General features: G+C 29.0%; 1 protein-coding gene across 12 annotated transcripts in view; it reads left to right on the top strand.

Annotated features, from left to right (window-relative positions):
• LOC129917909 (disco-interacting protein 2) overlaps window positions 1-27769 on the top strand; it is a 225873-nt gene that overhangs the window by 161210 nt on the left and 36894 nt on the right. For 10 of the 12 annotated variants that reach the window (XM_055998134.1, XM_055998126.1, XM_055998124.1 and 7 more), the window contains 2 exons: window positions 9382-9456; window positions 23339-23785. In XM_055998134.1, coding sequence (XP_055854109.1) covers window positions 9382-9456; window positions 23339-23785 — 522 coding nt within the window. The remainder of the gene's footprint in view (window positions 1-9381; window positions 9457-23338; window positions 23786-27769) is intronic. The other 2 variants (XM_055998130.1, XM_055998133.1) reach the window with 1 other exon arrangement.

Raw genomic sequence — 27769 nt, 5'->3', positions numbered from 1 at the left:
AAATGTAAATGCGAAAATTTGGTTTTATGTTAAGCTTAAATTACATCGATTCTTTGAGAAAAATCTAATGTGAAAAGCACCTAAAGCACCAAATTTCAAGTGAAAATGTACAAAAATGATTGAGTTATGGTTGGTGCAGTTTTTTTTTACAATTCTTGACTTCGATTCAAAACTTTAATATTTCAATTTTTTTAAACAAAAAACAAAAAATGAAGTACAGCTTAAATTCGAATTTATTTTACATTTTTGAGATTTTTAAAAATAACCCGAGCTCAATTTAGAGCATTAAATGCTATTCAAAAATTTAAAATTTGTTTGATTGTACAGGAAAGATAGACTTTTTCGTGGAACGAAATATATTACGGCTGAATTTTTCAAATCTGAAAGAGGGGTATTAGAAAAGCTTAAGTCCTGGTTTTCAGGACGCCATGCCACCCCCTGGCGAAATCCGCCATTTTGGAAAACGTAAATTGCTCTATATCTCCAAAACTATTTGTCCTAGAATAATGGTTCTTGGAAATTTAATTATCTTTTTCTTTGTAATACACTATTTTTCTGAGCGGGCAATAGTCTTGAGGTTATGTTGTTTTAATTTTTTTAAGTTTTTATCATTTATCCGGTAATAGTTACATAATTTTTTAAAAATTAGTTTTTTAAATCTAAATATCATGAATTATAGAGAAAGTTCATTCGACCCAGTCATAAATTTTATATTTGTTAAGTGGCTGCATAAAAAAAAAAACGTGGGTGTTCAAGTAAATCTAATATCCAAATAATACAAAATGGAAAATTGACTGACACTTACATAGCTACATATCGTCGGTACAAAGCCAAAACCGCGAATCTGCATTTTCGGACATTTTCACTTTAATGCGTCATTTAACTTGTTATCGGTCCCTCTTTCCACTACTTCGACCCCAATCATCCTTCTGTTGCCTAAAAGCCTAAAATTTCAATTTCCGTAGCACGAGTTCCCATAAGCTTGCATGAATTTCCAAAACTTTGAAGCCGTTTTTCTCAAAACTACAATTTTGCAGATTCGTGGTTTTGGCGTTGTGCCACGATATATCAGAGCAATATATTTCTCTAGTTCAAATATCATTGCAAACCGCAGAAAAAGTTATAAAAATAGAGTGGATGCAGAAACCGTTGATGCAGTGTAGACATTTTTAGTAACTTCTGACTCATCAACACAGAAAAACCCTTTTTTCATTCCACTTCAACGTTTTTGAGACAAAACTTTCTTGTCAAACAGTTTCGACTGAAAAAAATATAAAAAGCGTTTTTTTAAATCAATTTTTAATCAATGCTTGGAGTCAATTTCTTCAGATTAATATGAAACACTATTGCCTACATTTTCCAATTTCATACCAAATTTCGTAATCTTAGTTTCTTAGTGCGAGATCATTGTTGTCTTTCAATTTCAATCACTTAGGTATATTCCCAAAGTAAATTCAGTGCAATTTCTTCCGCAGAACTAAGGAATTCAAAATTATAAAAACTTAACTCTGCCTGCACCGAAAAATTGGGGTTAGGTAATAAAAAATCTCAATTTCTTTTATAAGTACCTTACAACGGTATATTATTACAAAATTAAAGTCATTTTAACAAGAAAACTAAAACATGTTCCCCAATCTCAAAATTATTTGTAACTGATTTAGGTACGTACTGAAAATTAAAAACTATTGCCTTGAACGTACCTATCTATATCCATAAATGTTGTCCAAAAACGATTAAATTTCAAACTTTTAAAGGCTCCCAATTCAGTTGAAGGTGATAATGACGGGTTTGTCATTCCACTATATAATAGATATCTGTCTCTTCACAAACAAATTTCCAGTTCATTTGCATTACACTGAAACGGTATATAGACACTTCTAAACTCTTTGATGTAGAACTCTAATTAAACAACTTGCATAAAGTATATAGGCGTTCTGTTATTTGACGACAACACCTAAAAAAACACCCACTTTGAACTAAAATAGAAAAAAAAAACACAGAAAACCTACCAACTACTGCCGTAGATTGCAATTTAGTCTAATGAAAGGCGTGTTTTCTAATTAACATGCAGCAGCATTAAACAATTGACTGTGGGAAATACAAAATGAACACACCTCGACTTTTTGGTGACACACATTTTTTTTTTTGTCAAGTTAATCTCAATTTTAATTCTTTTTCTAAAAAAACTCTCCTATAATGCGATGGCTTTACTTTTGCTATTGCCAATCTCCGAATTGCAACCACCCTCAACAAAAATTACGAACTACATCCACTTGGCACGTTCACTTAAGGACCACATATTTTCAATTCGTTTCCAATCAACCGAATTCCTAATTAACAGGCTTTCGTGGCATTGCGTTGGTTGGTTATGGTTTTGCCCGGTTTTGCCAATGAAATACAAAAACAATAAAAACTGAAGAAAAATGTGGACAAATTCCATCAACATGCGTTTCTGTACTGCTGCCTCCCTTAAGCCACAATTTGCCATCAGTTTCAGCCGCCAAAAATTTATTCATCTCGCTCCAAGAGTTCGACACCTGAAAGGGTGTGACATGCGTTTGTGGTTTGGCTGCGCTATAGGTATAAAAGTATTTATGTTGTTCCCCTTGTCCTGAAAATCCCAACTCGCAACTAGTTACTCAATCACACAATTCAATAATCACGTGGGCAGAGACGACAGCAGTCGTCGAGGTATAGTAGCTTTTTTTGCAGTTCGTGCATAGTGACACTTGGGTGCAATTTGATGTCACCGACAGTGGAGCAGTGCCGTAAAATAAACCATTCACTTAAGTTGTTCTAAAATACGCAGTAAATAGTCAGCTTTTAATTGATTCAAAGTAAATTTACTATAGCACTTTTTGATAGCTTTAAGTCCTTAAACAAAAAACTTTAAATTCACTCAGAAACAAGAACTATTTTAAAAGTACTGCAGTCAATTAACCTTAATTTTTACATGCAGTTACTTTTCAGTCAGATTATGTACATATATATAAGTTCTTAATGTCAATTACCTACAGTATAACATTTAATGTCCTATTGTACGGGAGAGCAAACAAAAATTACTGCAATACCTAAACAATTTATTGCAGCACCAAAAAATATGCAAAAATACCAAAAATGTTGCAGTTCCAAAAAACTGCAGTAAAAAAACACTGGAGGATTATAAGTACCGTAGTACTAGAAATTCAACAATAACCAAATTCTGTAGTACCAAATATACTGCAATAACAAAAATTTAAGCTCTACCAATTCTGCTATACAAAAATACTGCATTACCCAAAAAAATTGCAGTACCAAAAAATGAAATTTCAATATTACTCGACGATCAAAAATAATGCAGTACAAAATTGACCAAATAATCTGCAATACCAAAACTAAACTAAATATGTTTGACCATAAATTTTGAACTCTTAAAATGATTGTATTATCAAAAATAACTAACTACTTTAGTACCCAAAATATTGCAGTACCAAAACTGTTGAGAGACGTTTGCAGAATTGAAAGTGCACTATCTAAAATATTGCAGTGCCAAAAAGATAATTTCAAAAATACTCGACTACCACAAATATTACAGTGCTAAAAATACCAAAGTACCAAAACTACTGCTATACTTAAAATAAGTAATCTCCAACTACTTTGATCGACTACCAAAAATACTGCAAAAATACCGAATTTACCAAAAAAAAAACTGCAGTACTAAAAACACTGTAGTACCAAAAAAATATACTGCAGTAACAAAAAATTTATGATATAGGTACCAAATATTCTGCTATACAAAAATACTGCATTATATAAAATATTTCAATACCAAAATATTGAAATACCAAAATAAAAAAAAGGACTTGAGGATTATTCGACTCAAAGATATTGCAGTGCTAAAAATACTGTGGTAACGAAACTACAGCAGTACTAAAAATAAGAACCACCAAATTTACTCGAATACCAAGAAGGCTTCTGTACTAAAAATACGAGTAGGTACTTTTGGAATACTAAAAATCCTACAATACTAAAACTCCTGAATAGCTAAATCTTTTGGAGTACTAATACTAAACCAAAACTGCTACAGCCAGCAACAATCACTTATGCTCTTATAAAAATTATGCTGTACCAAAAATAGATACTACTACTAAAAATATTGCAGTACCAAAAATAAGGCGTTTTAAAACTGTTCAACTACCAAAGTAGGTACTTCATTACAAAAATGACTATAGGACCAAAAGCTCTGCAGTACTAAAACTACTGCAGTACCGAACATACTGCAATAAAAAATATATTCTACCATTAATTTTGGGCTGCATTATCAAAAATACTGCATAACTAAAATTATTGCAGTGCCAAAACTACTGTAGAACGAATAACACTGCGAATTGTATATCTCTGTAACGAGACCAATGACTAACTACACAGTAGTTCAGTGAATTAAAAATTTCGAACAGACCAAAATTTATAATATCCAAATTTTTGTTTTCTTTTTAAACCTTTTTTATTTTGTACTTAAAACTCATCAAAATATTATGAGTACTCCAATGTATCTTTTCACATATTTTTGGTCAATTTCAAAATAATTCTGCCCCACTGTATGTATGGATTTAAAAATTACTCAAAGTGCATTTGGGCCATGCAGTGTAGTTAAACAAAATTCGCAAAAATTAAATTCAAAACTAGTTCCCGTTGCAGAGCTAACAGACATTTTAGCAAACTTTTGCTGATACAATATTTTTGTATATCTTTATAATGTTCGAGAATAGTGCACCAGAAACACACAAAAAACACACACAAACAAAAACAAGTAAAATAAACACACCTGAGACATTTGACATGGAAATTTTGAATGGGTGGTGTCGCACTATTTTGCTCTATAATGCGAAAAACTTCAACTTTATATACATATACGTTAACGGTAACGACGATAACTGTACACTAGGGCAGTCAGATATAAAGAGGGGGGGTTTTTTGTTTGCGCAATGCCGGTGACACCTGGCGCCAATCCTTAATTCTCTCCATCACTTTATAATATACAATATGCATGCATATCTTGGAAGCATGCATACATACGTCCTCCTTCAAAAAGAACGAACCACCTTTGTGTCGCTCTATTGTTTTCAATTCAATTTACTGTTACAGCTTTATAGACACATTGGAGGTATGTGTCAAGATTTATTAGATCTCCATGATGTTGATGTTGGATAGGTTATAGGTAAGGAATATGAACCTTTTGTGTGCTGCTGGCTGCTGTTAGTTGCTACTCGTGCCAAACCAACAAAGTCCAAGATATAACCCATATAAGTAAATGTAGTGCAGTAAAGTTTTTGAGCTGTCAAACTGAGCGACATATTTTATCTATGTTTGTGTGTGTTTGTTTGTTTGTGTGTGTTTGTTTGTTTGTGTGTGTTTTGACTGACTTTTCAATAGAAATTCGTGTTCAACGTAAATTTGTTACAGCTGGATTTTGATGCCGAAAAACCTACCTACTTTATGAAAAACAAATAACTTGTAGGTAGGGTTGGATTTCGTAACTTATTTTTGTATGAATTTATTGATCAAGGACATGGTTCAATATCGGTCCATTGATCTTTGTTTATATGTTTTATTCATCGCATATGTATTTTTGAGAATTTGCTCTGTTTGCTGTTGTAAAGAAGTTAAGTTGGGACTTGTGGTCAGTTAGTTCTAAAATTAAGCCCATGGTTCAGAAAATTAATGACTTTTTTGTCTTATTTATAGTTTGTTTGCATTAAAAGGTTATCACAACTACACATACTTGATAGATTTTTTTGTTTGTTTTGTACCGTACGTGTACCGTACTTTGTGTACTGTATTCGAAAAGATGTTACACCAACAATTCTTCTTGGCTTTTGAGAAGAAGTTAAGTTAAAACAGAAAGTTACAAAACTAAAACAAAAACTTAAAACAATAGGACATTTAAAATACACCGAAAAAAAAAATTGATAATAACAGCTATCAAATTAACATTTTTCAGTGATAAAAGTCGTCCAACAATTAAAATATCAATTTTGATATTTTATCATATCATTTTCACATTTTTTAATTTCAGATGGGATGGTGAAAATTTCACTTTGACAATTAAAATATCATTTTGACATTTTTTTACGTTTAAGTGGACAGTGAAAATTTCACTTTGACAATTAAAATATCAATGTTGACTAGATTTTACGTTTTAGTTTATTATAATGAAACCTATTTCTTTCTTTTTCTTTTTTATTATTTTTATTATTAAAAGAATTTTCTTTCTTTTTTCAAAACATTACTGAAAGGGAATATTCTTTACAAAATAATGATCATATTATTTTTTCTATTATAGGTGATATAATTGTTTTGTTATTTTCTCCCAAACTATGTGAAGTAAAATCTTAGTGCCGATCAAATTTTATCAGTAAATCATACATTTTACTTCGAAAAAACACAACGCGCCTTTAAATTAGTACACATTAAAAATTTTGTATTTAATATTTTTCAATAATTTGGAATGAGAAATTGATATGAAAAAATGATAATAAAATATCAAAAAAAAATTCCAAAATGTGACATTTAAATATCATCCTGATAATAAAAATGTTGTTTTAACATTTTAAATATCATTAAACACATTTTATAGAGCATTTTTGGCTGATATTTAAGAAATGTTAATTTGATATTTAAAAAATGTTAAATTGATATTGGTTTTTTTTTTCGGTGTACAAAGTTTTAAAACTTTATTAGTTCATTTGAGTACATTCATTTGAGTACACTTTTTGAAAAAAATTCTTTTGTAAACATTATTGTTTCTTAGAATTTATATTGAACACCAACATGTCCACTATTGTCGTTATGTTTGAAGTTTCTTGAAGCTTGAGCATAAACATCAACATTTTTTCCAACTGGATGGGTATAAGTTACACTTGCATTTGCCCCCTGACGTCCTTGGTGTTCGGCGCGAACTTCAATTTGGCGCTTTGGTTCTTGCCTTTTGTCTTGCTAAAAAAAAGAAAAGAATTTTAAAAATATGAAACATGAAAAAAAAAATACCAAATTTATAAAATAAATGTTTTTTAACTTACGTCTGCCATTTTTATTTGTGATGAATATATAGTTCTTTAATTTTCAGAATTCAAAAACTAACTGATGTGGAAATATGCTTTGGTGTGCTTTTTATACCAATTTTTGAATCGGTGCTGATAAATTTATAAAAAAATCCCCGTTTTAATTTTTGCACACATGAAATGAATCAGCAGAAGATAAACAAAGAAACAATGTGCGTTATTGAGGTTTTCTTTATCCACCTAAAGGAATCCCCTCTAGAATTTATAAAAAGTACAACTGCAATGGTCTACACTCATAATTGAAAAATTGCAATTTTATTATACTGAATGAAGACAGATTGTAGAAAACTTCATGAATTATATATTTTAAATTATTCGGAATACGTATAATAAATGATAAGATCTACAGCAATTTTTGGGTGTGAGTGATAGCATACAACGATTGGTATTTTTGAAAATATCTGAATTTGTTTACACCGCTGATAAGCCAGCGTCAAATGCACCCTAAAAAACAAACGTTACATATTTTTTTTAGCAAGGTAACAACCAATTTTCAAGGGAAAAAGTGACTTCTGATTGGACATCTCGCAAGTGTCACAGTTCCAATATAACTCCGAAATGAAGGAAAAGCCGTATGTGCAATGTGCATGTATTTTTTTTTATAAATGTTGGAACTTTAAAGGGGAATACATAAAACGACAACTAAAACCAGCTAATTTAAAAAGGAATTTGTTCTTAATGAGTATTTCCTATAAATTTTTCAATAATCCATTGTCACTTTAAGAATTTTAATAATAATGCCTCAAAAAAATTGTTGTGTTTTGTTTTTTTTTTGTTTTGGAACATTTTACTGATTCAGTATAAAATGTTCGAAGAAATCGTTTGTGGATTTTTTAAAAATTATTTCAAAATTTTGTTTTGAACTAAAAAAACGAAATAAATTCATGATTTTTTTTTTTCAGATTTTAATTCAAAGTTAAAAATTTAAATTTGGTAATTAAATTTTAAAAAAAGCATGAAAATCCATCTTCAAAGGAAAAAAACAATTCTTAAAATAAGTTCAACCAAAAAAAAAAAAAGTACATTTTTTTGAAAGAAAAATGAAAGTGCCTTTTTTTTAAGTTTAAGTTAGCATATGCCATTTTGTAAAACAAAATTCCAAAAATTGATTGATACCATTTTCGAATACCATTGCTCTTGCAGTTTAAAACACTTTTATGTTAGTTTACTTGTAGATTTTAAGAGCTGCCTCTGTATAAATCAATTAAAGAAATTTTGTGTATGTTGGGGAAGAGCCGACATTTAGGGCAAAATTTTGTTAAATGAAAAGAAAAAAATGTTTTTTTATTTGACTTTTTTTGAAAAAAATAAGAATGCAGTTTTATTGTAATTGCTTTGAAGATTACGTTTGTAAAGTTTAATCAAAATCGTTAGAGCCATTTTATGGTTATTTGGTATAATTTGAAAAATTTGTATGGGAGGTACACTTTTTTTACTTTTTTGAGAAAAACTAAAAATGCAGTTTTGTTGCAATTGCTTCGAATATTACGTCTGCAAAGTTTAATCAAAATCGTTAGAGCCGTTTTTGAGTTATTTGGTTTGAATTGAAAAATTTGTATGGGAGGTACACTTTCTAAGCGAGATATAAAAAAACAAAAAAAAAACCAACTTTCAAAATTTCATAAAAATCATCTATACCAAATTTGAAGAAAATCCGTCCACCCGTTTAGGCAGTGGAAATGTGTACAGATGGACGCACAACCGCACAGACGCACAGACGCACAGACGCACGGATGGAATTGCGGGACCCACTTTTTTGGAATTCTCCATCATCGTAATGTTGGTTTTGATTAAAACCTCAAATTTTTTTTTCGACACGAAACCAATACTTGCCCTATAGAGCAAGTAAAAAAGAAATCAAAGCATTTAAAAAAGAATTTTCATGGATTTTTCAAACTGCTATGCTGTAACCTTGTTACAAACAAAAAATTTTCTGGTTCCTTTTTGACTTGAAAACAAATTTTGTAATTTGATTGCTATAAAGCTCCAAAACTTTATCCTACCACTTCCTGTTGATTAATCGAATTTCAAATGAAAAATAATTGTTTTCTCTTTGATCATCTATATGTTAGCAATCAATGATCCCAGAGAAAATTGAATTTAAGTTTTAAGAATATAAGACTTTAAAGCTTATTGAAGTTCAAAAAAGTTTAAAAATATGGAAATGATCCTCTAAAGTCTAGAAAATAATTCGCAATAAATATTATTTAATTTAAATATTTAAAACTTTAAGAGCCAAAGACCTTACAATGTTTTTTAACAATTTCCTTTTTCTTTTCAGGTGATATCACACAAAAAGGATATGAAAAGAAACGATCAAGACTGTTACAGCCATACATGACAAAAGGCAACCAAGGTATGCATTGAAATTCTTATATAATAAACAATTTTAAAGAAGTGAATCTATTCGTGTGAATGTTTAATGTGTGTTTATATTTATAATACTAACTGAATAATAAAGCTTAGTAAAAATATTTTTTTAGGATAAATAATTTAACTAACAACTAACAAAACATTTACTATCCCAAAGCGCACACACACCCAAAGAGCTGCATAACTTTATATCATTAAACTTTAGAATTCGAAATGAAGATAGTTTATATAACCAAAACTTAGACCTTAACATCAAGTCCAATCTATCACAGACAGTCTTCTTGACCACCAACATGCATTTGATTGCCATGCTACTTTAGGTCCAATGGAATCAATTCTTAAAAACGAAAAAATAGGGTAAATTGTACCTGTATTAACTAAGAACCTACAAAATGGTAAAACTATATCAAAAGGTATAATTTTTATTTAAAAAAAAGTGAAATAAAAATATTGAAAAAAATATACACCATTATTCCACCTAATACAAAATTGAGAAAAAACATTTACTAGTTTATACCAATCAACGGATAAAAAAAACTGACTCTTATTAAAAAAAAATGGAAGGCCAAATGGTCTAAAAGTTATTAAAAATAGTAACAACAACAAATAAAAAAAAAATTATAAAGCAAAAAACATTTTATACCAGTTTATACCATTCATTATGTACTCAAGATTCCATGTAGTCCGAGTTTTCCATACCAATCATGCAATTAAATTTTATACCAATCGATTGGTATAATATTGCAATCATGTATGTATGCATGCAAAGATCCAATTAAAATAACAATACGTTCAATTTTAAACCGTTTAGATGTTTTGAATTTAAAACAGAGCAATTTTTTAAATTGAAGTGGTTATATCCTCGCTACAAAGCCCTGACTAGTATACAACTGGTATAAACCATAAAATCTAAGTTTTACGTTGAATTTGTCCTAAATAAACAACGAAATCAAATAGGGTATATCCACAAAATGCAGTTTTTTTTTCATTTTCTCGTTATTTAACGTATTTTCTTATCTAACTTTGCCTAAAGCAAAACACGACTCAACTCAATACCATATCCTCTCTCATTCTCAAGACATCCTACAGCTTCGGTGAAATATGTTACCTTAGATCAGTTATGCGATCTATACGATGGAACATGGTCGTGATTAATTGGCATTTTCCTCCTTTAAGAGGAAAAAGCTGGTTTAAGCAAAAAAGAGGAAAAAAATAAATAAAAATACAATAAAAGCCTAAAAAAAAGAGTTAGAAGTGAATATCCTACAAGCAGCTTGGTGTTGTCACAGCGCTTCCTGCTGTGCGCATTCACCATGTTTCCAACAAAAAATAACAAAAAAAAAAATAGAAAATTTTCTAAAAATAGGACAACATACGCTGCTACGTCCTTCGCGTTACCGTGTCGCCGTTCGGTCGGTCTTTCGTTATAGGATTTCTTTCAATCTAATGAATTTTTGCTTTTTAGATTCTTGTTCCACTATCGCTCGATGACCATTGGTTTTGGTTGTTTTATTATGTGTGTGGTGTGGTTATCCTGATGTGCGTGGTCGTAACAGGGCTCAGCAGCGCCAAACATACTCCTATAGTTCCTTCAACGAGGATGAGGGTTTGTGGTTATTTTTAGAAAATTGTATTTTTAGAGTTAACCTATCCTTTAAAAAAAGCCTTTACCTATTATACCTAACGTAGGTATACCTTCTATCTAAAACAAGTTCGGTTGTATATTCTGGCCTTTTTCATGGTTACCATTACCAACAAACCAATTAACTTAGCCCAAAAAAGTTGCACGAGTAATTATTTTTCTTTGTGTGTCTTTCTAAGAGAATCAAAAACATAGATATTTTTTTGGACTTTGTGTCCCTCTCATGTGCCTGCCTGCCTGTGGTTCATGTGACTCTGTCGCTGAAGGTAAACGTGACCACATTTTCAATTTTCATTTCAAGGGATGTGGTTTAGTTTAGGTTAATTTTAGTTTATTTTTTTTTTTTTTTTTGGTTTGGTGGAGATTAAGTTCTGTGATGTGAAGAAAATTGTTAAGATGAAAATGGATTTCTTTGGATATAGAAACATAATCAATGATCTATGATTAAGGGAAAGAGAAGATTGGTCAATGTCAAGGTGGGAGATGAAGGGGTTGGGAATATTAATAAATTAAGTGGTTTTGTTTTTTCTATGTAAATTTTAATTAAAGATTATTTGATTGATTAGAAGATTATTACAAAAGGCGGTAATGGTGCATTTGTTGTTCAACTTGATTGAACACATCTGTTTCTTAATAAAATGAAGACATTCCTGAATTTCAATTCAGCTTAAACAAACTACTTTTCAAAATTATAATATTGTTTCAGTAATGAAAAAAAAAAAAAAATTGAATTCTAATGATGTTTTTTTTTTTTGGATTAGATTTTTCAAATTCTTTATTCATTTAGCATACCAGCTAAAAATATGGCGCATAGGAAATAGTAAGAAACTTGGACTGATAGTTGAGATGCCGAAACAAGGTGAGGGGATTTCAAATGATGGAAATACTGCGTGTAGATTTTTGAAAACCATAAAGTATATTCCCACACAAATGGTAGACATAATTTAATAAATTATTCCAAAGAAGCTATCAGAAAGTAGCTAATATAGAATTTTTCTACAAAAAAGTATTGTATCATTTATCAAAAAGTCAAAAATTCCAGTTTTTTTTTAATTTTACTCCACAAAATGAAGTTTTCGTAAAATATTTTCAAATTAGTTTTTAGTTTGTTTTCTCCGGAAAATCTTAAGACACGATTTTTTAAATGAGCTATCGTTACATAGCTATACATACATAGAAATACATATTTCATTAGAAAAAATATTGGTTCCGTAAATATTAATTGCATGTCTTTGACCTAAAGTGATTGCCTAGATAGAAATGTTATTTTCTTTGTTAATTAATTCTGACTTCGGATTCGAGTTCATCACATCAAAAACCTATAGAAAAGTATATTTTGGTTCTTGTGGCAAAAACCTTGCTGACCAGTGTTATTTAGTAAGTGCTCGACTTATTTGAATTAAGTGCTCGATTTTCCCAAGAATTTTTAGAAATTTTCCCAATATAAAACAAATTTTAAAAAATAGTTACATATATTCTTTTTTTTTTGAAAAATTCTATGGAAAATATGGTACTTAATTTATATTTGTCAAGGATAAATTATCCAAGATAATCTCGAAAAAAAAATATTTTTTTTTTGAAGATGACAAAATTTTTTTTTTGAAAAAAAAAAAACATTTTTGAACTTTTTTTGTAGAGCACTTAATTAACACCTAAATATTAAACCAAACCTGATTTTTTTTATACTAGTCTTCGAAATTTTCTGGTTATTGGCCTGTTTACTTTTAATCAAGTTAACAGAACATTTTTTTTTTTTTTCAAAAGAATTGGAGCTCTTAATTTAATTTTGAGGTACTTAATAAGAACTTAATTAGCTCTAAAAGATGCAATCTGTTAACATGGGGGACATAATAATGCCGAAATGTATGTCAATTCTTCGGAATCCGTCACAAAAGCCATTTTTTAGTGTGCTCAAAATCGAATACTTATTTATTTAATCGATCAGTCATTTTTGGAAGCTTCATTAACTGAAAGAAATTTTTAAAATCGTACAAATGGCTTGACAGATACAAGCTGCCACAGTTGCCTTATTTATAAAATCAAAGAAAAATGTTTTTTTTTTTTTATGGAAATTTTTGAGTTACTGCATCTAAATCTAAAAATTTGAGTTGAAAAATAATACTTTTTTGTAATGGCTGGGAAAAAAATTATTTAGTTTTTGTTCACTATTAGTAATATTGAAATGTTCATTTTACAAAACTCATGAAATTTTGTATCTTTATAAAATAAACAAAAAAAACATGATAAATACATTATGTTTTATGTTAGCAAAAATAAAAATCATGCCCACTGTGAATCAACAATCAACTAAAACTAAACTCATCATTGCAAATCCGATTTTGCTTAAAATATAAAATTTTAAATCTCACAGATTTATCGTTTCTATACAAGACTTCTAAAAAGACCTCTCATAAACACCTCTTCAAAAGGTGCCTTGACGCTTTATGCATGAGTTATGAAATTTTGTTGTTTAAAAAATATTTTTTTTTTTCAAAAATTTATTATATTGTCTAAACTAAAGAATTAATTTTATTCAAAGACAAATTTAAAAATTTGGTATCATATCTAAATCATCAAAGAAAGAAACACTTTGAATATGAAAGACCAATTATGCTCGTTGGGTTAAACCTCTCTTACTGACTACAAAATGTGTTATTCCTTTTCTTTTTTACTTTACAGCCTCAAGGAGTAGAAAAAAACCCTTTCGACTTCATATAAATAATTTTCACATCAATCTTCAGTCCAAAGTTAATTGAAAGACTTAATATCCTTTGTTCAATTTAACATGAAATGCATGAGCTTGATGTATTTTAATAAATTAAGCGACTTTGCAATCTGACTTAGGGCTCCAACTTCTTCTTCTTTTTTTACTCATAAATCAAAGTTAACTCGGTCACTGTTAAAATATTAATCGACTTAGATTCAACTAGTCCTCCTAGACAAAGTAAAAATCTCCCAACAGACCTTCTCTATTCTTTTTAAGTTAAAGTCTGTTCTTTACAAAAAATAAAATGCTTGCGGGCTTCAAACAAGCGCACCATCTTGTCAATTTATTTAATTTTTATTGCTAGTTTCCACAATCGTAAAATCCGCGTACACTTTGTTCTTTGTTTTTTTTTTTTTTGTTGTTGTTGTTGTTGGAATGTACTCGCCGTATTCCTGGGGGCTATTTAGACTCCTTTTATAGGATGTGTTGTTATTTTAAGCGTCTACAACACATTCTAGGATAATGGTTGGTTTTGGTTGTACAAAAACAACAAAGAATAACGTAGGTATCCATACTTTTTGCCACGCACTCGTTAACTCGCCATTCAAAGAGTATATTCATCTGTCAATAGCTTAGACTTGGACGATTCTTGCAGGCAACCAGACAAACACTATAGTGTCTTGTGTGTGTTTCCATAATCTTATAAATTTTTTGTGTGGCTTGCGGGAGTCATTCGTTTTGCGAAAGATGGCTTCAAGGTTGCTAAAATCGTTTGTTGGGATGCCATCTTTGCGAAACCGTTGTGGAATTTTCAATTAAAAATGAATTTTCTTTTCAATGATGATTATTATTATGATGCTGATGATGATAATGATGATGGCGATGGGAATTGCAGTAGCACAAAATGTGTACAGCTTGTTTGCTGCTGTTAACAAAAAAATTCGAACAAAATTGTTGCTTTGATATTATCTGAGATAATTTTTTTTTCTTTTTCTTAAGTGTTGTGTTACATTTGTGGGATAAGATGTTTGTACACTGGGAGAAAATATCAAAATTTGTAAATATCAAATTTTAAAGTCAGTATTAAACCAAGTTTCCCTGAATTTTTACTGAATCAAGTTTTGAAGCAGCTAGAAGAAAAAAAAATATTTAAAATGTTTTTTTTCTATTCAATTCTTCCAATTGTTACGAAGATTTCAAAACATATTTTAATAATATCGGACATGTATTCGCTGAGATATTGGCGAACAAACAAACTTTTGTGGTACGCAAAATTTGATTTTGGCTTAAAATGTATTCCTTTTTAAACCAAGCTCAATTTTTCTTTAAATCTACGTTCCTATATAATTGGATATACATTTTTTTCTGAGTGTACCTTAGAGGTATTATAAATTGTATTATTTTGTAATTATGGTATACAATGTGGTCCCTAGAAATGGTGTGTGTCTTGTACTTTAAAGAGAGAATGAAATATCGGCGATTTAACTGACAAGTTGTTGACGTTAAGAAATTACTCTGGGAAAAAACACGAGAACGTCTTTTATACGAAAACACAAATCAAAGACAAAAACAACAGAATAAAAATAAAAAAAAGAGAATACAAAAAAAACAGGATTCTTTTATAAGAAGGATTGAATTCTATTTATAGAAATTATAGTCCTTTTCTTGCGTTTGTTGTGCAAGGTGAAACAGTTTTAATCGACGAAAATAGATGAATCGTTTGGTTTTAAGTTTTTTCTTTTTTTTTATATATCTGCAGGGAGTGCATTTAATAATGTGTCTTGTGTCTTGGCAATAGGATGGATGACGACGACAACGATGATGATGATGATGACGATGGGGTATCATGTCGTTTGTGCATCAGAAATGGCATCGTTTGAAGGACAATGAAATGTTGTTGATGTTATTGCAGAAATAATTTTTAAGTGGATCATTGGTCATGAAATGAATGAGAAAAAAATGTTTGTTTTTTTCGTTAAGTGAATGTTTTAGAAATAAAACAAAAAAAAATCAATCAAACGCTTACACTGAAAAAAAAAATACCTACGCGTACATAGCCCAAAAAACTGACTTATTGTTAAAGGACAAAATTAAAGGGAATTCGTTATCCATAAAATTATGAAATTCATAATAAATATTAAAAATGGCATTACGACAATAAGGATTGAGAAATAGGTTTTTTGATTATAATCTCTAACGAAAAAAGTCGATTTTGTAATAAATTAAAACTTAATAATAAGATATTATCTAAAGCTATAACTTTGTTTAAAACTAAATACGACTATTGTATTCTTTCCGATTTTTTTTTAACCTGTCCAATTTTCAATCTAAATAGTTGGTTTCAGTTTTTAAAATGATAAATCACTTCTTTAAGACGCAACAGAAAAACCATAGTGTTACTCTGAAACATGCTGTGAAAAAAAAAATCAAAACAAAAAACTTTTTTGAGATTTTTCGGCAAATAAGTTTTAAAAAATAAGCTTTACCTTAAAATATTTTTTAAATTATTTCACCATCAAAGAGGTTTTTTTTTAATTTTTTTAAAACTATGTAAACATTTTTAATAATTTTCAAAATATTTATAAAAATAATTTTCCATTTTTTTTTTAATTTTTTTCATTTTTTTAATTATTTTTTAATTTTTAAAAATGTTTTAATACATATTTTGAATTAAAAAAAAAATCCAATTTTTAAAGGTTTTTTTTTACTATTTATTTCTTTCTGTACCAATTCTTCGAAACCATTTTTTGAAAATGAAAAAAAAATTAATTAGTAAATAATTAGTATAAAATTTAAAAGAAATTGATAGTTGAGGCAGTTTTTCAAGAGAAAAAAAATCCAAAAGCTATAAGCTAAATTTGAAGCTTGCTCAAAACAAAAAATGTTAACTTTAAAAAAATTTAACCAAAATCTATCCTTTTCGGTAGATATAAATGAAAACAAAAACAAGTTTCTCACATTTTATAAATATTTTAGGAGAAATGTAAAAAAAGAAGTTAATTAAAGACTGTAGATCTTTGATCTATTTGTGAACAACTTTCATTTATAACTATTTTCGATGAGAGGTCTACTTTTGTCGGAATCATATAAATCCCTGGTTTTCAGCAACCTTATACAAAAAAAACTTAAGGTCTCATATTTTCTTAACAATGATGTTGGCAGTCCTTTTCTGCAAATCTATTTATAATAACAATTCGTAAGCTTCCTTGAAGTTTAAGGAATTTTGTATTAGTCTGTCACGTGCATACAAATTTCGTCACGTATTTGACAGAGTTTAAACAGGAATCATTTGTACAGTATTTACCTAATCGACCAATTTCGTTTATCAATACATAAACAAATTATTTTAACATTGTTTACAGCTGTTACTAATAATGCATACATTATAATCTTAAGTGGTCACCGTGGTGTATGCGTAACATTTTTTTTTGTTGAAATATTTTTTTTTTTAAATAAATGTTTTACATTCGAAGAAAATTAAATTTTAAAAGCATGTGTATGCGACTCTACCGTGCCATAAATTTTAGAATAAATAATTTTAAAACACGAAACTAATTACTTAAATAATAAATAAAAAAAAATTACTTTTTGAAAACCAATTTAATTTATTTTATGCGCTTTCGAGTGTGTCAATGACAAAAAAAAAATAAACAAAAAATTCCGATCTTAATCTCACCCCTGTCTGGACGATTCATAGAGGTGAGTGGCCGCACGACTTTGATCGTATCATAATTTTTAGTAAAAATCCAGGCAAGCTTAATAATTTAGGAATTTCATATAATCTGTAATTGAAGAAAAAACATTTTTTTTTAAATTGTAAAATTTGTTATTAAAATTTATGAAATAAGTTTTATTAAAAATTCGAACTATAAACCAAAAAAAAAAAATTCTTTACTTGTTCTTCAATTTGAAAACAATGTTAATGAGCCACTTCGAAAGTTTAGTGAATTCAATCATCTTTTTTCAGATTCAATTCTTTTCTCGCAATTTCATTTTCACCTAACACGATGTTTGCGGACAAAAAAAAAACCACGACTTTCCATTTCCCTTTTAGACCGAAAACAAACAAAAAATATGAAAACAATTTTTTTATATTCTATATGACAAATTTGGGACGAAACATGCGCTGAAAAAATTTCCAACCGAGAAGACTCAGCGCAGTTTTTTTGCCAATAGAAATACGAGTTCCCTGGTCGCCATATAAATATGATGGCATTTTGCCATCATTGTCGATCTTATACCTCCATCAAAATTGCTATCCAAAAGCCCAATTATTTGCAGATCAATGATCAACTTAAACGTCGGCATGCAATTAAAAGAATATTAATTAAACGTTTTAATTATATTTATTTGTTTACATTTTTCATTTAATTAAGCAATTAAATATAAATTAAAACAAAAAGTTATATATTATTTGCAAAATTTCATACAATTCTTTATTCATTCGAATGGAATCGAAATGAAAGCATTGTTAAGTTTTCTATTGTTTTTGTGTTTCCTGACTAAAAGTGTACATGGAAAAGTAAGAACATGAACATTATTCAAAAAGTTTAGTTAATTTTTTTTTTAAGTACAAATAATTCTGTCTTATTTTTTGTGTTCTAGCGTAGTTTTGATATTGTTTTGGAGGCTTTCAATTGCACATCCAATCCCAAAATTGTGAGTCATATTAATTGTTCTCTTATACAAGCTCGAGGATTTTTTACTATACAATTGATCCAAGAAGCAAAAATATTGACTTATTCATTAAAAATTGAAATAATTCGATCAAATAATGAACGTATACCGTTACTTGATTTAAAAAATGGAGATGGATGTGTCTTTCTTGAAGGGAAACATGCAATTAATATTGTTAATATCTATAGAGATATATTGGCAGAAGCTGGAGAGCTACCTAAATGTCCAATTGCTAAAGTAAGTTAAGTTTATACCTTTACATATTTTTTTTCTTATACGTACATATTTATATATATTTAAAGGATCGCCATTTGGAATTTAAAAATCTTCGAATAGATCCTGAGAAATTTCCAACATATATGCCGGAAGCAAGCTTTGCAGTTTGGTGTAAAGTTTATGCGGGAAAGGATTTTTTCTTTGCGTTTCAAGCTCGCGGTAGTATTACTCAGAAACGTAAAATGAATAAAAATGGTTGAATTTAAAATATGTTAAAATACAGATTTAATCAAAAAAGGCACATATTATAAATTGTTTTTTGTTTATTTTCGAAAGAAAATAATGTTTTAATGGTTTCTGGGTTTCTGAACACGAAAAATAAAATGCACAACTGGGGTCGCACGTACTTGCTCTTGCAGCTCAAAGCACTTTTATGTTAGTCTACTTGTAGATTTTAAAAGCTGGATCTAAATTTAAAAAAAAATTGATATTGGGGAAGAGCCGACATTTAGGCCAAAATTATGTTAAATGAAAAAAAAATTTTTTTGTTATTTGACTTTTTTGAGAAAAAATAAAAATGCAGTTTTATTGCCACTGCTTTAAATATTACGTATACAAAGTTTAATCAAAATCGTTAGAGCCGTTTTCGAGAAATTCGTAATATCGTATTTTTTTTGTATGGGAGGTATACGTTCTAAACGAGATATAAAAAAAAAACAAAAAAAAACCAACTTTCAGAATTCCATAAAAATCATCTGTACCAAATTTGAATAAAATCCGTCCAGCCGTTTAGGCTGTGGAAATGTGTACAGATTGACGCACAGACGCACGGACGGAATTGCGAGACCCACTTTTTTGGAATTCTCCATCATCGTAATGTTGGTTTTGATTAAAACCTCAATTTTTTTTTTCGACACGAAACCAATACTTGCCCTATAGAGCAAGTAAAAATTCACGGTAACCATGAAAAATTTCCGTCAAAGCCCAAAAAAATCTTATATATCTTTTTTTTTTTGTTTGCTCATATTTTGAAAATTTAATTTTTTTACATAAACAATTGGTGTAGAATGAAAGAAGAGACAATCATCAACTTCGCTCTAAAAACTGTTGGAAAATCGAAAAAACTTATAGTAGCACTTTTTGAAAAAAAAAAAAAAATACTTTTGTTTTTCAAAAAGCCAAAAACATGATAAAAAGCATTTTTTCAAAATTTTCTCAATGTGTGGGACAGCTGCAGATTTGTGCTCAGCAGTCAGCACCCTAAAAACTCAAAGTTGACCACGAAAACCAAAAACACAATTTTACTATAAATTTCAAAATATTGATTACTGTTTAACTTTCTAGAAAGCGGTTCTAGCGATTTCGTTAAAAAAAAACTTCAAATTTAGTTTTTTAGACAATGCTTATCTCTTAGTGAGAAAAAGTTTTTTTTCTAATACAAATGTCATTTAAAAGACTAATTCGGTTTCAGCAAAATTTGTTATACAAAGTTTTAATAATAAAAAAAAAAAACAACATTTTGAGAAAAAAAGTTTTTGAATTAAAAAATCTAATTTTCAAAAACCGGAAATTCGGGAAATTCTATTTTATTTTTTTTTTTAATTTTGCTTTAAGGTGTTGATTAATAATAATTGCTAAAAAACGGCTTTTATTTATTTATTTTTATTATTTTATTTTTATTTATTTTATTTATTTATTTTTCTTCTTTAAAATAACTGTACCTATTCCTTTGCCTTGTTCCTAAACTTCTTTACCAACAAGATTATGTATATCACTTTCTTCAATCATTAAATTTTGAAATATTAACTTACCCAAAAAGCCAAATCAGATTTTCAAAGAATTTTAAAAATTTGGACACATTCAACTAATTGTATTATATTTATTTATTTTTTTCATAGAGCCTAGGTTTGCATTTGGATTCTATTTAAAATTTAATACAAAAATGCTTATTGCAACTAAAATTATTTTGCATTTAAAAAATAAAATTTTATTGCAACTGAAAATATTTAGCATTCAAAAAAAATGCTATTGATATGCAAAATTTTCTGCGTTGAAAAAAAAATTAAATGCAAAATGAGTGGTCTTAAATTTGATTCAATATTTTAGCTTAAATATGGTCAAATAGCAAAAACTTTAAGAAGAAAAAATTTCAACAAATTTTTACTTGCAATAACATTTTTGTTAATGCATTTTTTTTTATTTGCAATAAATAAATTTTATTTTTATTTCAAATGCATCATTTTTTAAATGATATTTTTACAATTGGATTAAAAGATAGAGGTAAAAGGGACATACAATTTGCTCTTCAAGGTTCTTCACGTTCTGACCAATTGTGAAAGATCCATTAGCGGCCAAAAAACAATTAAGTATTCCAAGATCAAATTTTCAGATTTTCATTTTTAATCAATATATCGAATACAAGTTGTTGATTTGTTTGTAATTGATTTAAAATTAATTCAAAATAGTACACCAGTTTTTTTTACTTGTTCTATAGGGCAAGTATTGGTTTCGTGTAGAAAAAAAAATTCGAGGTTTTAATCAAAACCAACATTACGATAATGGAGAAGACGAAAAAAGTGGTTTTCGTCATGCCGTCCGTCGGTCTGTGCGTGTGTGCGTCTGTGCGTCCGTGCGTCTGTGCGTCCATCTGTACATCAAGCTAGGGCCTAAACGGATGGATGGAATTGCTTGAAACTTGGTACAGATGCTTTTTAGATTATTCCCTAGGACCGTTTTTTTTATTTTTTTAATATCTCGTTTTTAACACATATCTCCCATATAACGTTTTCGAGGTATTGCAACTTTCTCGAAAACGGCTCTAACGATTTTGATTAAATTTGGTATACGTAATAGACTTATTGATTCTAACAAAACTGCGTTTTTAGTTTTTCTCAAAAAATGCGGAGAACGGAAATATGGCGTTGCGGTTTTTCAAAAATTGACATGTTTTTTAAGTTCATATATTTCATCAGAGCATAAGTCAATTTTATTAAATATTTACAGACATCATTTTGAAGTATAAAATTTAAAAAAAAAAATATATTTTTAAAAACATTTTTGAAAAAAAAAATTTGTAATTTAATTTTTAAACTTTCGATTTTTTTTTGATTTTTTTTTTTCTAGACACTAAATAAAATCTTAAATTTCCTATAGACATTTAAGATGAAGATACTGTGAACTACAAGAGCAAGTACGTGCGACCCAGTCGTGCATTTTATTTATTTATTATTTTTAACAAATTTTTAAATTTGTAAAAAGCTACCATCAGTGTAAAAAAAAGTATTTAAAAAAGTGATCTGTTTCGCTTTTTCCAATTGTTCTAGAGTTTTAATAAACCTACAATAACGTTTTATATCTTAAATAAATAACTAGTTTGACAATTTTGAAGTCTACAAAAATCTCCCTAATTTCAACATTTATGTTAACGTAGTATACCCTAAAACCATCTTAACAAAAAAAACCCAACGACCTTAATCTAAATTAAGTTGAGTAATTATAATTTGCAAAAACCACTTTTTCGTGTCAAAGAATAATTTTCAAGGTGACTTTTTATTTTTTTAACGTGTCAGCAAGTACCTAATTTAGTTCTTTAAAAAAATACACACACACACAAAAACAAAAATTTAATTACAGAAAAACTTTCCATACACACTTTCACTATGAGAAGCATACAAATGACCATAAAACCATATTATAAACCCACACGTTCATTCACTTTTTTTTCTTCATACAATTAAACAACTTGTAGGTACGGTATACCACCTACCTAGGACACAAATGTCCTTGTTCTGGTTTCCAACTTACTGACATGTCAATTGATATTAAAAAAAAATAAAAAAGTATAATTCACATACAGGTCACACCATCATCATCATATGGGGAAATAAGTACAAAACTGAAGAGTCCTTCTTTTGTACAAAAGTTAAGTACACGACACACACGAAATGTCATTAAACCCGCATGTGTTGCTTAAAATAAACTCTCAAGAATTATTGTTCACACCCATTAAGTTTCTGTCTTTCCTCATTTATACTTGCTATAAAAAAAAAAAACGAAAATCTTCTTTCCTATTCCATCATCATCATCTTTCTACCTAAAAAGGATAACTCGCCCTGATTTGTGTACTCTAAAGCGGCTTCCCCTTCAAAAAAAAAAAGTATACCTCTGTACTTGTTACGTCATTTTTGAGTGACACATCAAGTTAAGCTATATACTCTCGTTGAGGATGATTGAAATTACTTTTGACTCTAAACACACATTCACCTAAAAACAAAAACAAAAAAAGGACATCCTCTCAGCCGTGTGTCCTTATTCATTAGCATAAGCTAGGTTGGAGCCTTAAAATGATCTCCTCCATTTTGTTTTGTGTTTCTGTTCCGGGAACCGGAAATACTTGGAGACATCCCAAAACACAACTTTTGCCCAGGTAAAAATAGATGTCGACTCTTTCTGTGTGTGTGTTGCTATTTTGGGAATTCTGTCAAATTGACAAAAACTCATATAAATGTGTGGGTGGATTGGATCTGTGTGTGTTTGCATGAAATTTGTATATGTCCTTATTCATTAACTGTAAAACTAACATTTTGTATCCAACAAAAAACAAAAAAAAAACTCATAATAAAGGTGGCGGTGGTGGTGCTAATAATGCCGGTAATGGAAGCAGTAATAATGGCGGCGTTGGTGGCGGTGGTGGTGGCGGTGGTGGAGTAGTTAACATGCCACCCTACTACAATCTAAAGGATCAACATCTGCAACAACAGACCGGAAATGGTGGCAGTGGCAATGGCGGAGTGCAAATTTCTAGCGAAGGATACAGTTATGTGACTGAAGTTCCATCCCTGCCATCGTCCCACCATCGACATTCGAGTTCACACCACAAATCCTCATCGTCCCATCATCATTCCGGAAGTGGAGGTGGTGGTGGCGGTGGTAATAATGGTGGTAGCCGAGAAAGTGGTGGCGGCGGCGGAGGAGGTGGCAGTAGTGGAGGCGGTGGTGGTGGTCATCATCAGAATCGAACACGAAGGACACAACGAAGAGTTACCCACAACGAGAAGCGATATCATTCAGGTCGGGGCCGTCTTTGTTTTCTAACAATAATTCCTCTCTAAAATTTATTTTTTTAGAGATTACACTTTTTTTTTGGTTTGATGATTTTTTTTTGTAATATATATGAAAAAAAACACCCCCTCCACCTTTTTTCAATTTAATTTTTTCTCCAAATCACGTTTTAAATTTTGTTTTTTCTCTTCTAATTTTTTTTTCTAAATGTGTTTATTGAAATGGTATTGATTTTTTTTTGTGCTTTATGAATGAAAGGTGTGTGAAGCATGTATATTTTGTAAAATAAAAAAATGTATTGCATGAATTTTTAAAAATTTTATGTTTCTGAAGTTTTGTAGTGTGCATGATCGTATTTTTGCAACAAATTTTTTTAGCAACACTTTATTTAAAAAATATCAAAAACGTATAGAAATTGTCAAAAGATTGAAAAATTTATTTTTTAATTTTATTTTCATTATAATTAAGCATTTAAGGTAAGTAAAATATATAAGAAACATTAATAACTTCAAAGAAAAAAAAAATATATAATTTTATGTTTTTAGCTTCGGCAAATTTTATTTTCACGGGTGTGACATTTGTATAGTGTATTTATTATTTTCACTTCAAATTTTATAGAAAATTTAATAAAATTAGCATATACTTTGTTAATTTTAATACTTTTTAATACATTTTATTACGCAATTTTTCTGAAAAAGACAAGATTTTTTGTACTGTCACGGTTGGGAATGAAAAATATATGATTTTCCAGTATGATAAGGTCTTACAGAAACTCTGCGATTTTATTTAAAATTTTAAATTATTTCTGTTCCCAATACAAAATGACTTAAAATTATTATTTGGACTTCTTTTGTCACGGGTGGAACACTTACAAGAAAATATTTTTTTAGGTCAACTGAATTAACCGATGAAAAAAAGATGCAGTTTTTTACCAGCCAACTGTCACGAATGACTTTTTTTAATAAATTTGTGGTATCAGCTGAAAAAAACAAAACATGTTGCATAAACTTTTTTGCAATTTATTTATGAAACTAGAAAACCATGGCTTTGATAGATTTTGTCTTAAAGTGCCATGAAACATTTTTGAACTATTAAAAAAAAAACTTATTTATTTTTATTCATGTCAAACTATTGTTGTGAAAATGAAACAATTTTTTCCTCGATTACATGCCTTTGCAATATGGCATATTTGAGAATGCCTTTTCTTGCTGTCTTAAGTTTTTTGGTATAGGTACTCCAGAGCTTAATCTTCTATTTAAGATCCCTTTTCACAACGTGAATTATGATCACACCCGTTGTTTAAGACAGGCTAACTCAGTTTGCAACGTTATCGATTTTAATATGTTTTTAAGCAGAGATTTTTTTAAGAAAAATATTATATATTTTTTATTCTCTGGTGGTTATAATTTATTTATATATAATTGCCACCATATTCTGTACTTTATAAGAGATCTACAACTCTGCTTGATGAAATAGATACAAAAAAAGTAAAAAAAAAGTTTAGTTTTCAAAAATTGTACCTGAAGCTTTTTTTAACGATTAATTAGTACTGAAAATAAATTCTACCTACGAGTCTTTTTTATTATAAAATTTAAATTGCATTTATTAGTTTATTGTTATACCTTGTCGACACATCAATTTTATGTTTTCAAAGAATAGTGAGAAGTCAATAGAACAAACAAATATTTTTAAATGTCGAAGTTTAAAATTGAACGTTCACTGTGGCGTATGTGTAACATTTTTTTTCTTTTGCTAAGCATATATTTGAACTAGTTGGTGTTCGTATACCATTATCTAAATACTAATGTTATTATTGAGTTGTCAGTAGAAAAAAATTTCTTGAATCGGCGCCAAAAGAGAATAAATAATTACATTTTATTAGTAATTTTTGAGATGATATTTCATAGTAAAAATGCATTTTCATTATAAAAAAAAAACACAAACATACAAAATGCGATTTAACAACAATCTGTTTTAGCTAGGAAAAGAAAATCTTCTCATTGAAAACATGTCGTATTGCCTTTATGAATGTTCTCATTTACCTTTTCTGTCCACCCTAGATCAAATTAGACAAAAAAATCAGTGCTGCATCACAAAAATGATTAAAAGGGTTTTCCTTGCAATTTTCTTTGTTCCTTGAAATTCATAACATACAAATAAAAGTTATTTGACGTATCCCACTCCTAGTATGTACTTCTCCATTTTGATAAACATAAATGTTGTTCAGTTTAGTTTACAAAAAATGTTCAGTTTAGAGTTGTTAACACGTTCACTGTGGTGTATACTTATTACTTTTTTGTGTTTTGAATTTAATTTTATTTTAATGCAGTATATTCATAGAATTGTGATTTCGTAGATAGTACATTAAAAACCCAACGGGCCGGAAAATAAGCTCTTTTATTAACCCTCTGTAGGCACACCTCGAATTTGGTTTATACTTTTTCATGCCGCTAGAACTTTTTTCGGTCTCACTATTTTATAGAGAATCATATATGAAATTGATGTAGAATTTTCCAAGGAATTCGAATATTGTTTTCATAATTCCAAAAAAATGTATTTTCACCCTTATAAAGACACTTTTTTGTGACCACTTTTCATTTTTGTCCTGCCAAATTCGCACCCGTGTGTCGACAGAATTAACCCTCTGCTTACTATTCTGGTACTAATAAATTAAATTTTATCCAATGTTATCCACTTTTGATCTGCCAGTCAGTACAATAGATTAACCATACTTACCATTCTAAGGATTCAGTTTCGAAGAAAAAAAAATCAAATTTTATAGTGAAAAGAATTTAATATTGAGAAAAATAGACAAAAATTGCGAAAGTTTTAAGAAATCTGGAATTTGAGGCCTCTTTCTAAAAAAACATCTAAAAATAAATGTGTGTTTTCAAATTCACAATAATTTTCAGTACACTCATAAGCCTTCATATTTAAGTCTATTATATCCTTAAACATGTACAATGTACATATTAGAGTGACCGCAAGAAATCGATTTTCGAAATTTGGTCGGGGGAACCCCATAAAATGTTCCGCCTTTGCAGATTTTTAGATATCCAAAATTTCAGCTCGATTGGATAACTCTAAATGGTGCCGACACTCGCTCAAAGTATCAAAAATCTCTGTTTTTTCACTGTTTTTCGAAGAAAATTAGCTCTAGCTCCCAAACAGATCGGGTTATTTTCACTTTTTATATATTTAATTAAAGGTAGTGTTGCTACACATAATTCAGATGCTTAATTTGTTTAGTTTTACTAAAAAAGAAAAATTTTGTCATCAATTTAAATTTTCAGTACTTACCTCAAAAAGAGCTGAAGTGCAAACTCGATTTAAAATGAAACTTTTTTTTTAAACTGTTTTATTTAAAAAAAACGAAACATTTAACAGAATTCTAAGGCTGTGTGTGAATTGCGTTAAATAGTTAACACTGTGTAAAATTTTTGACACTATTGAGGTGAACAAAAAAATTTCAGCTGTATGGCTTATTGTTTAATATTTTTCTCTGCCTCTTTTCTGCTATGAAATTCTTTTTAATACAAAAAAAAAAAAAACAAAACAAAACCATCTGCAAAAAAATTTAACTCAAATTTAACCAGGTCCCAGAGCCCAATAAATTTTTAACAGCTGAAAATTTTTTATTCACCTCAACAGTGTCAAATATTTTACACTATGTGAACTATTTTACGCAATTCACACACGGCCTAAAAAACAAAAAAAATAACATCGTGTTACATTTCTTATACATAATTAATGAAGTTAATACTAAAAAAATTTAATCAACAGATTTACAAAGTAGTTTTGGAAGCATCAGGATACAATTTTCGGCACTCACTGACTACTTGAAGTACATATTGTTTTTGTTCCTCATCTTTAGTTAAAAGGTTATTAAAATCCGTTATTAATTTGACTCCTCTTTCTGTCATGTCATTTACGACTTTAAGTGATTGCACTTTTTTAAAGCCTTCTTTAAAATGCGGGTTTTCGGGCCAAAGA

The sequence above is a fragment of the Episyrphus balteatus genome, chromosome 4, assembly GCF_945859705.1.
Source record: "Episyrphus balteatus chromosome 4, idEpiBalt1.1, whole genome shotgun sequence".
Lineage (NCBI taxonomy): Eukaryota > Metazoa > Arthropoda > Insecta > Diptera > Syrphidae > Episyrphus > Episyrphus balteatus.
This window is presented reverse-complemented; position numbering and strand designations above follow the sequence as displayed.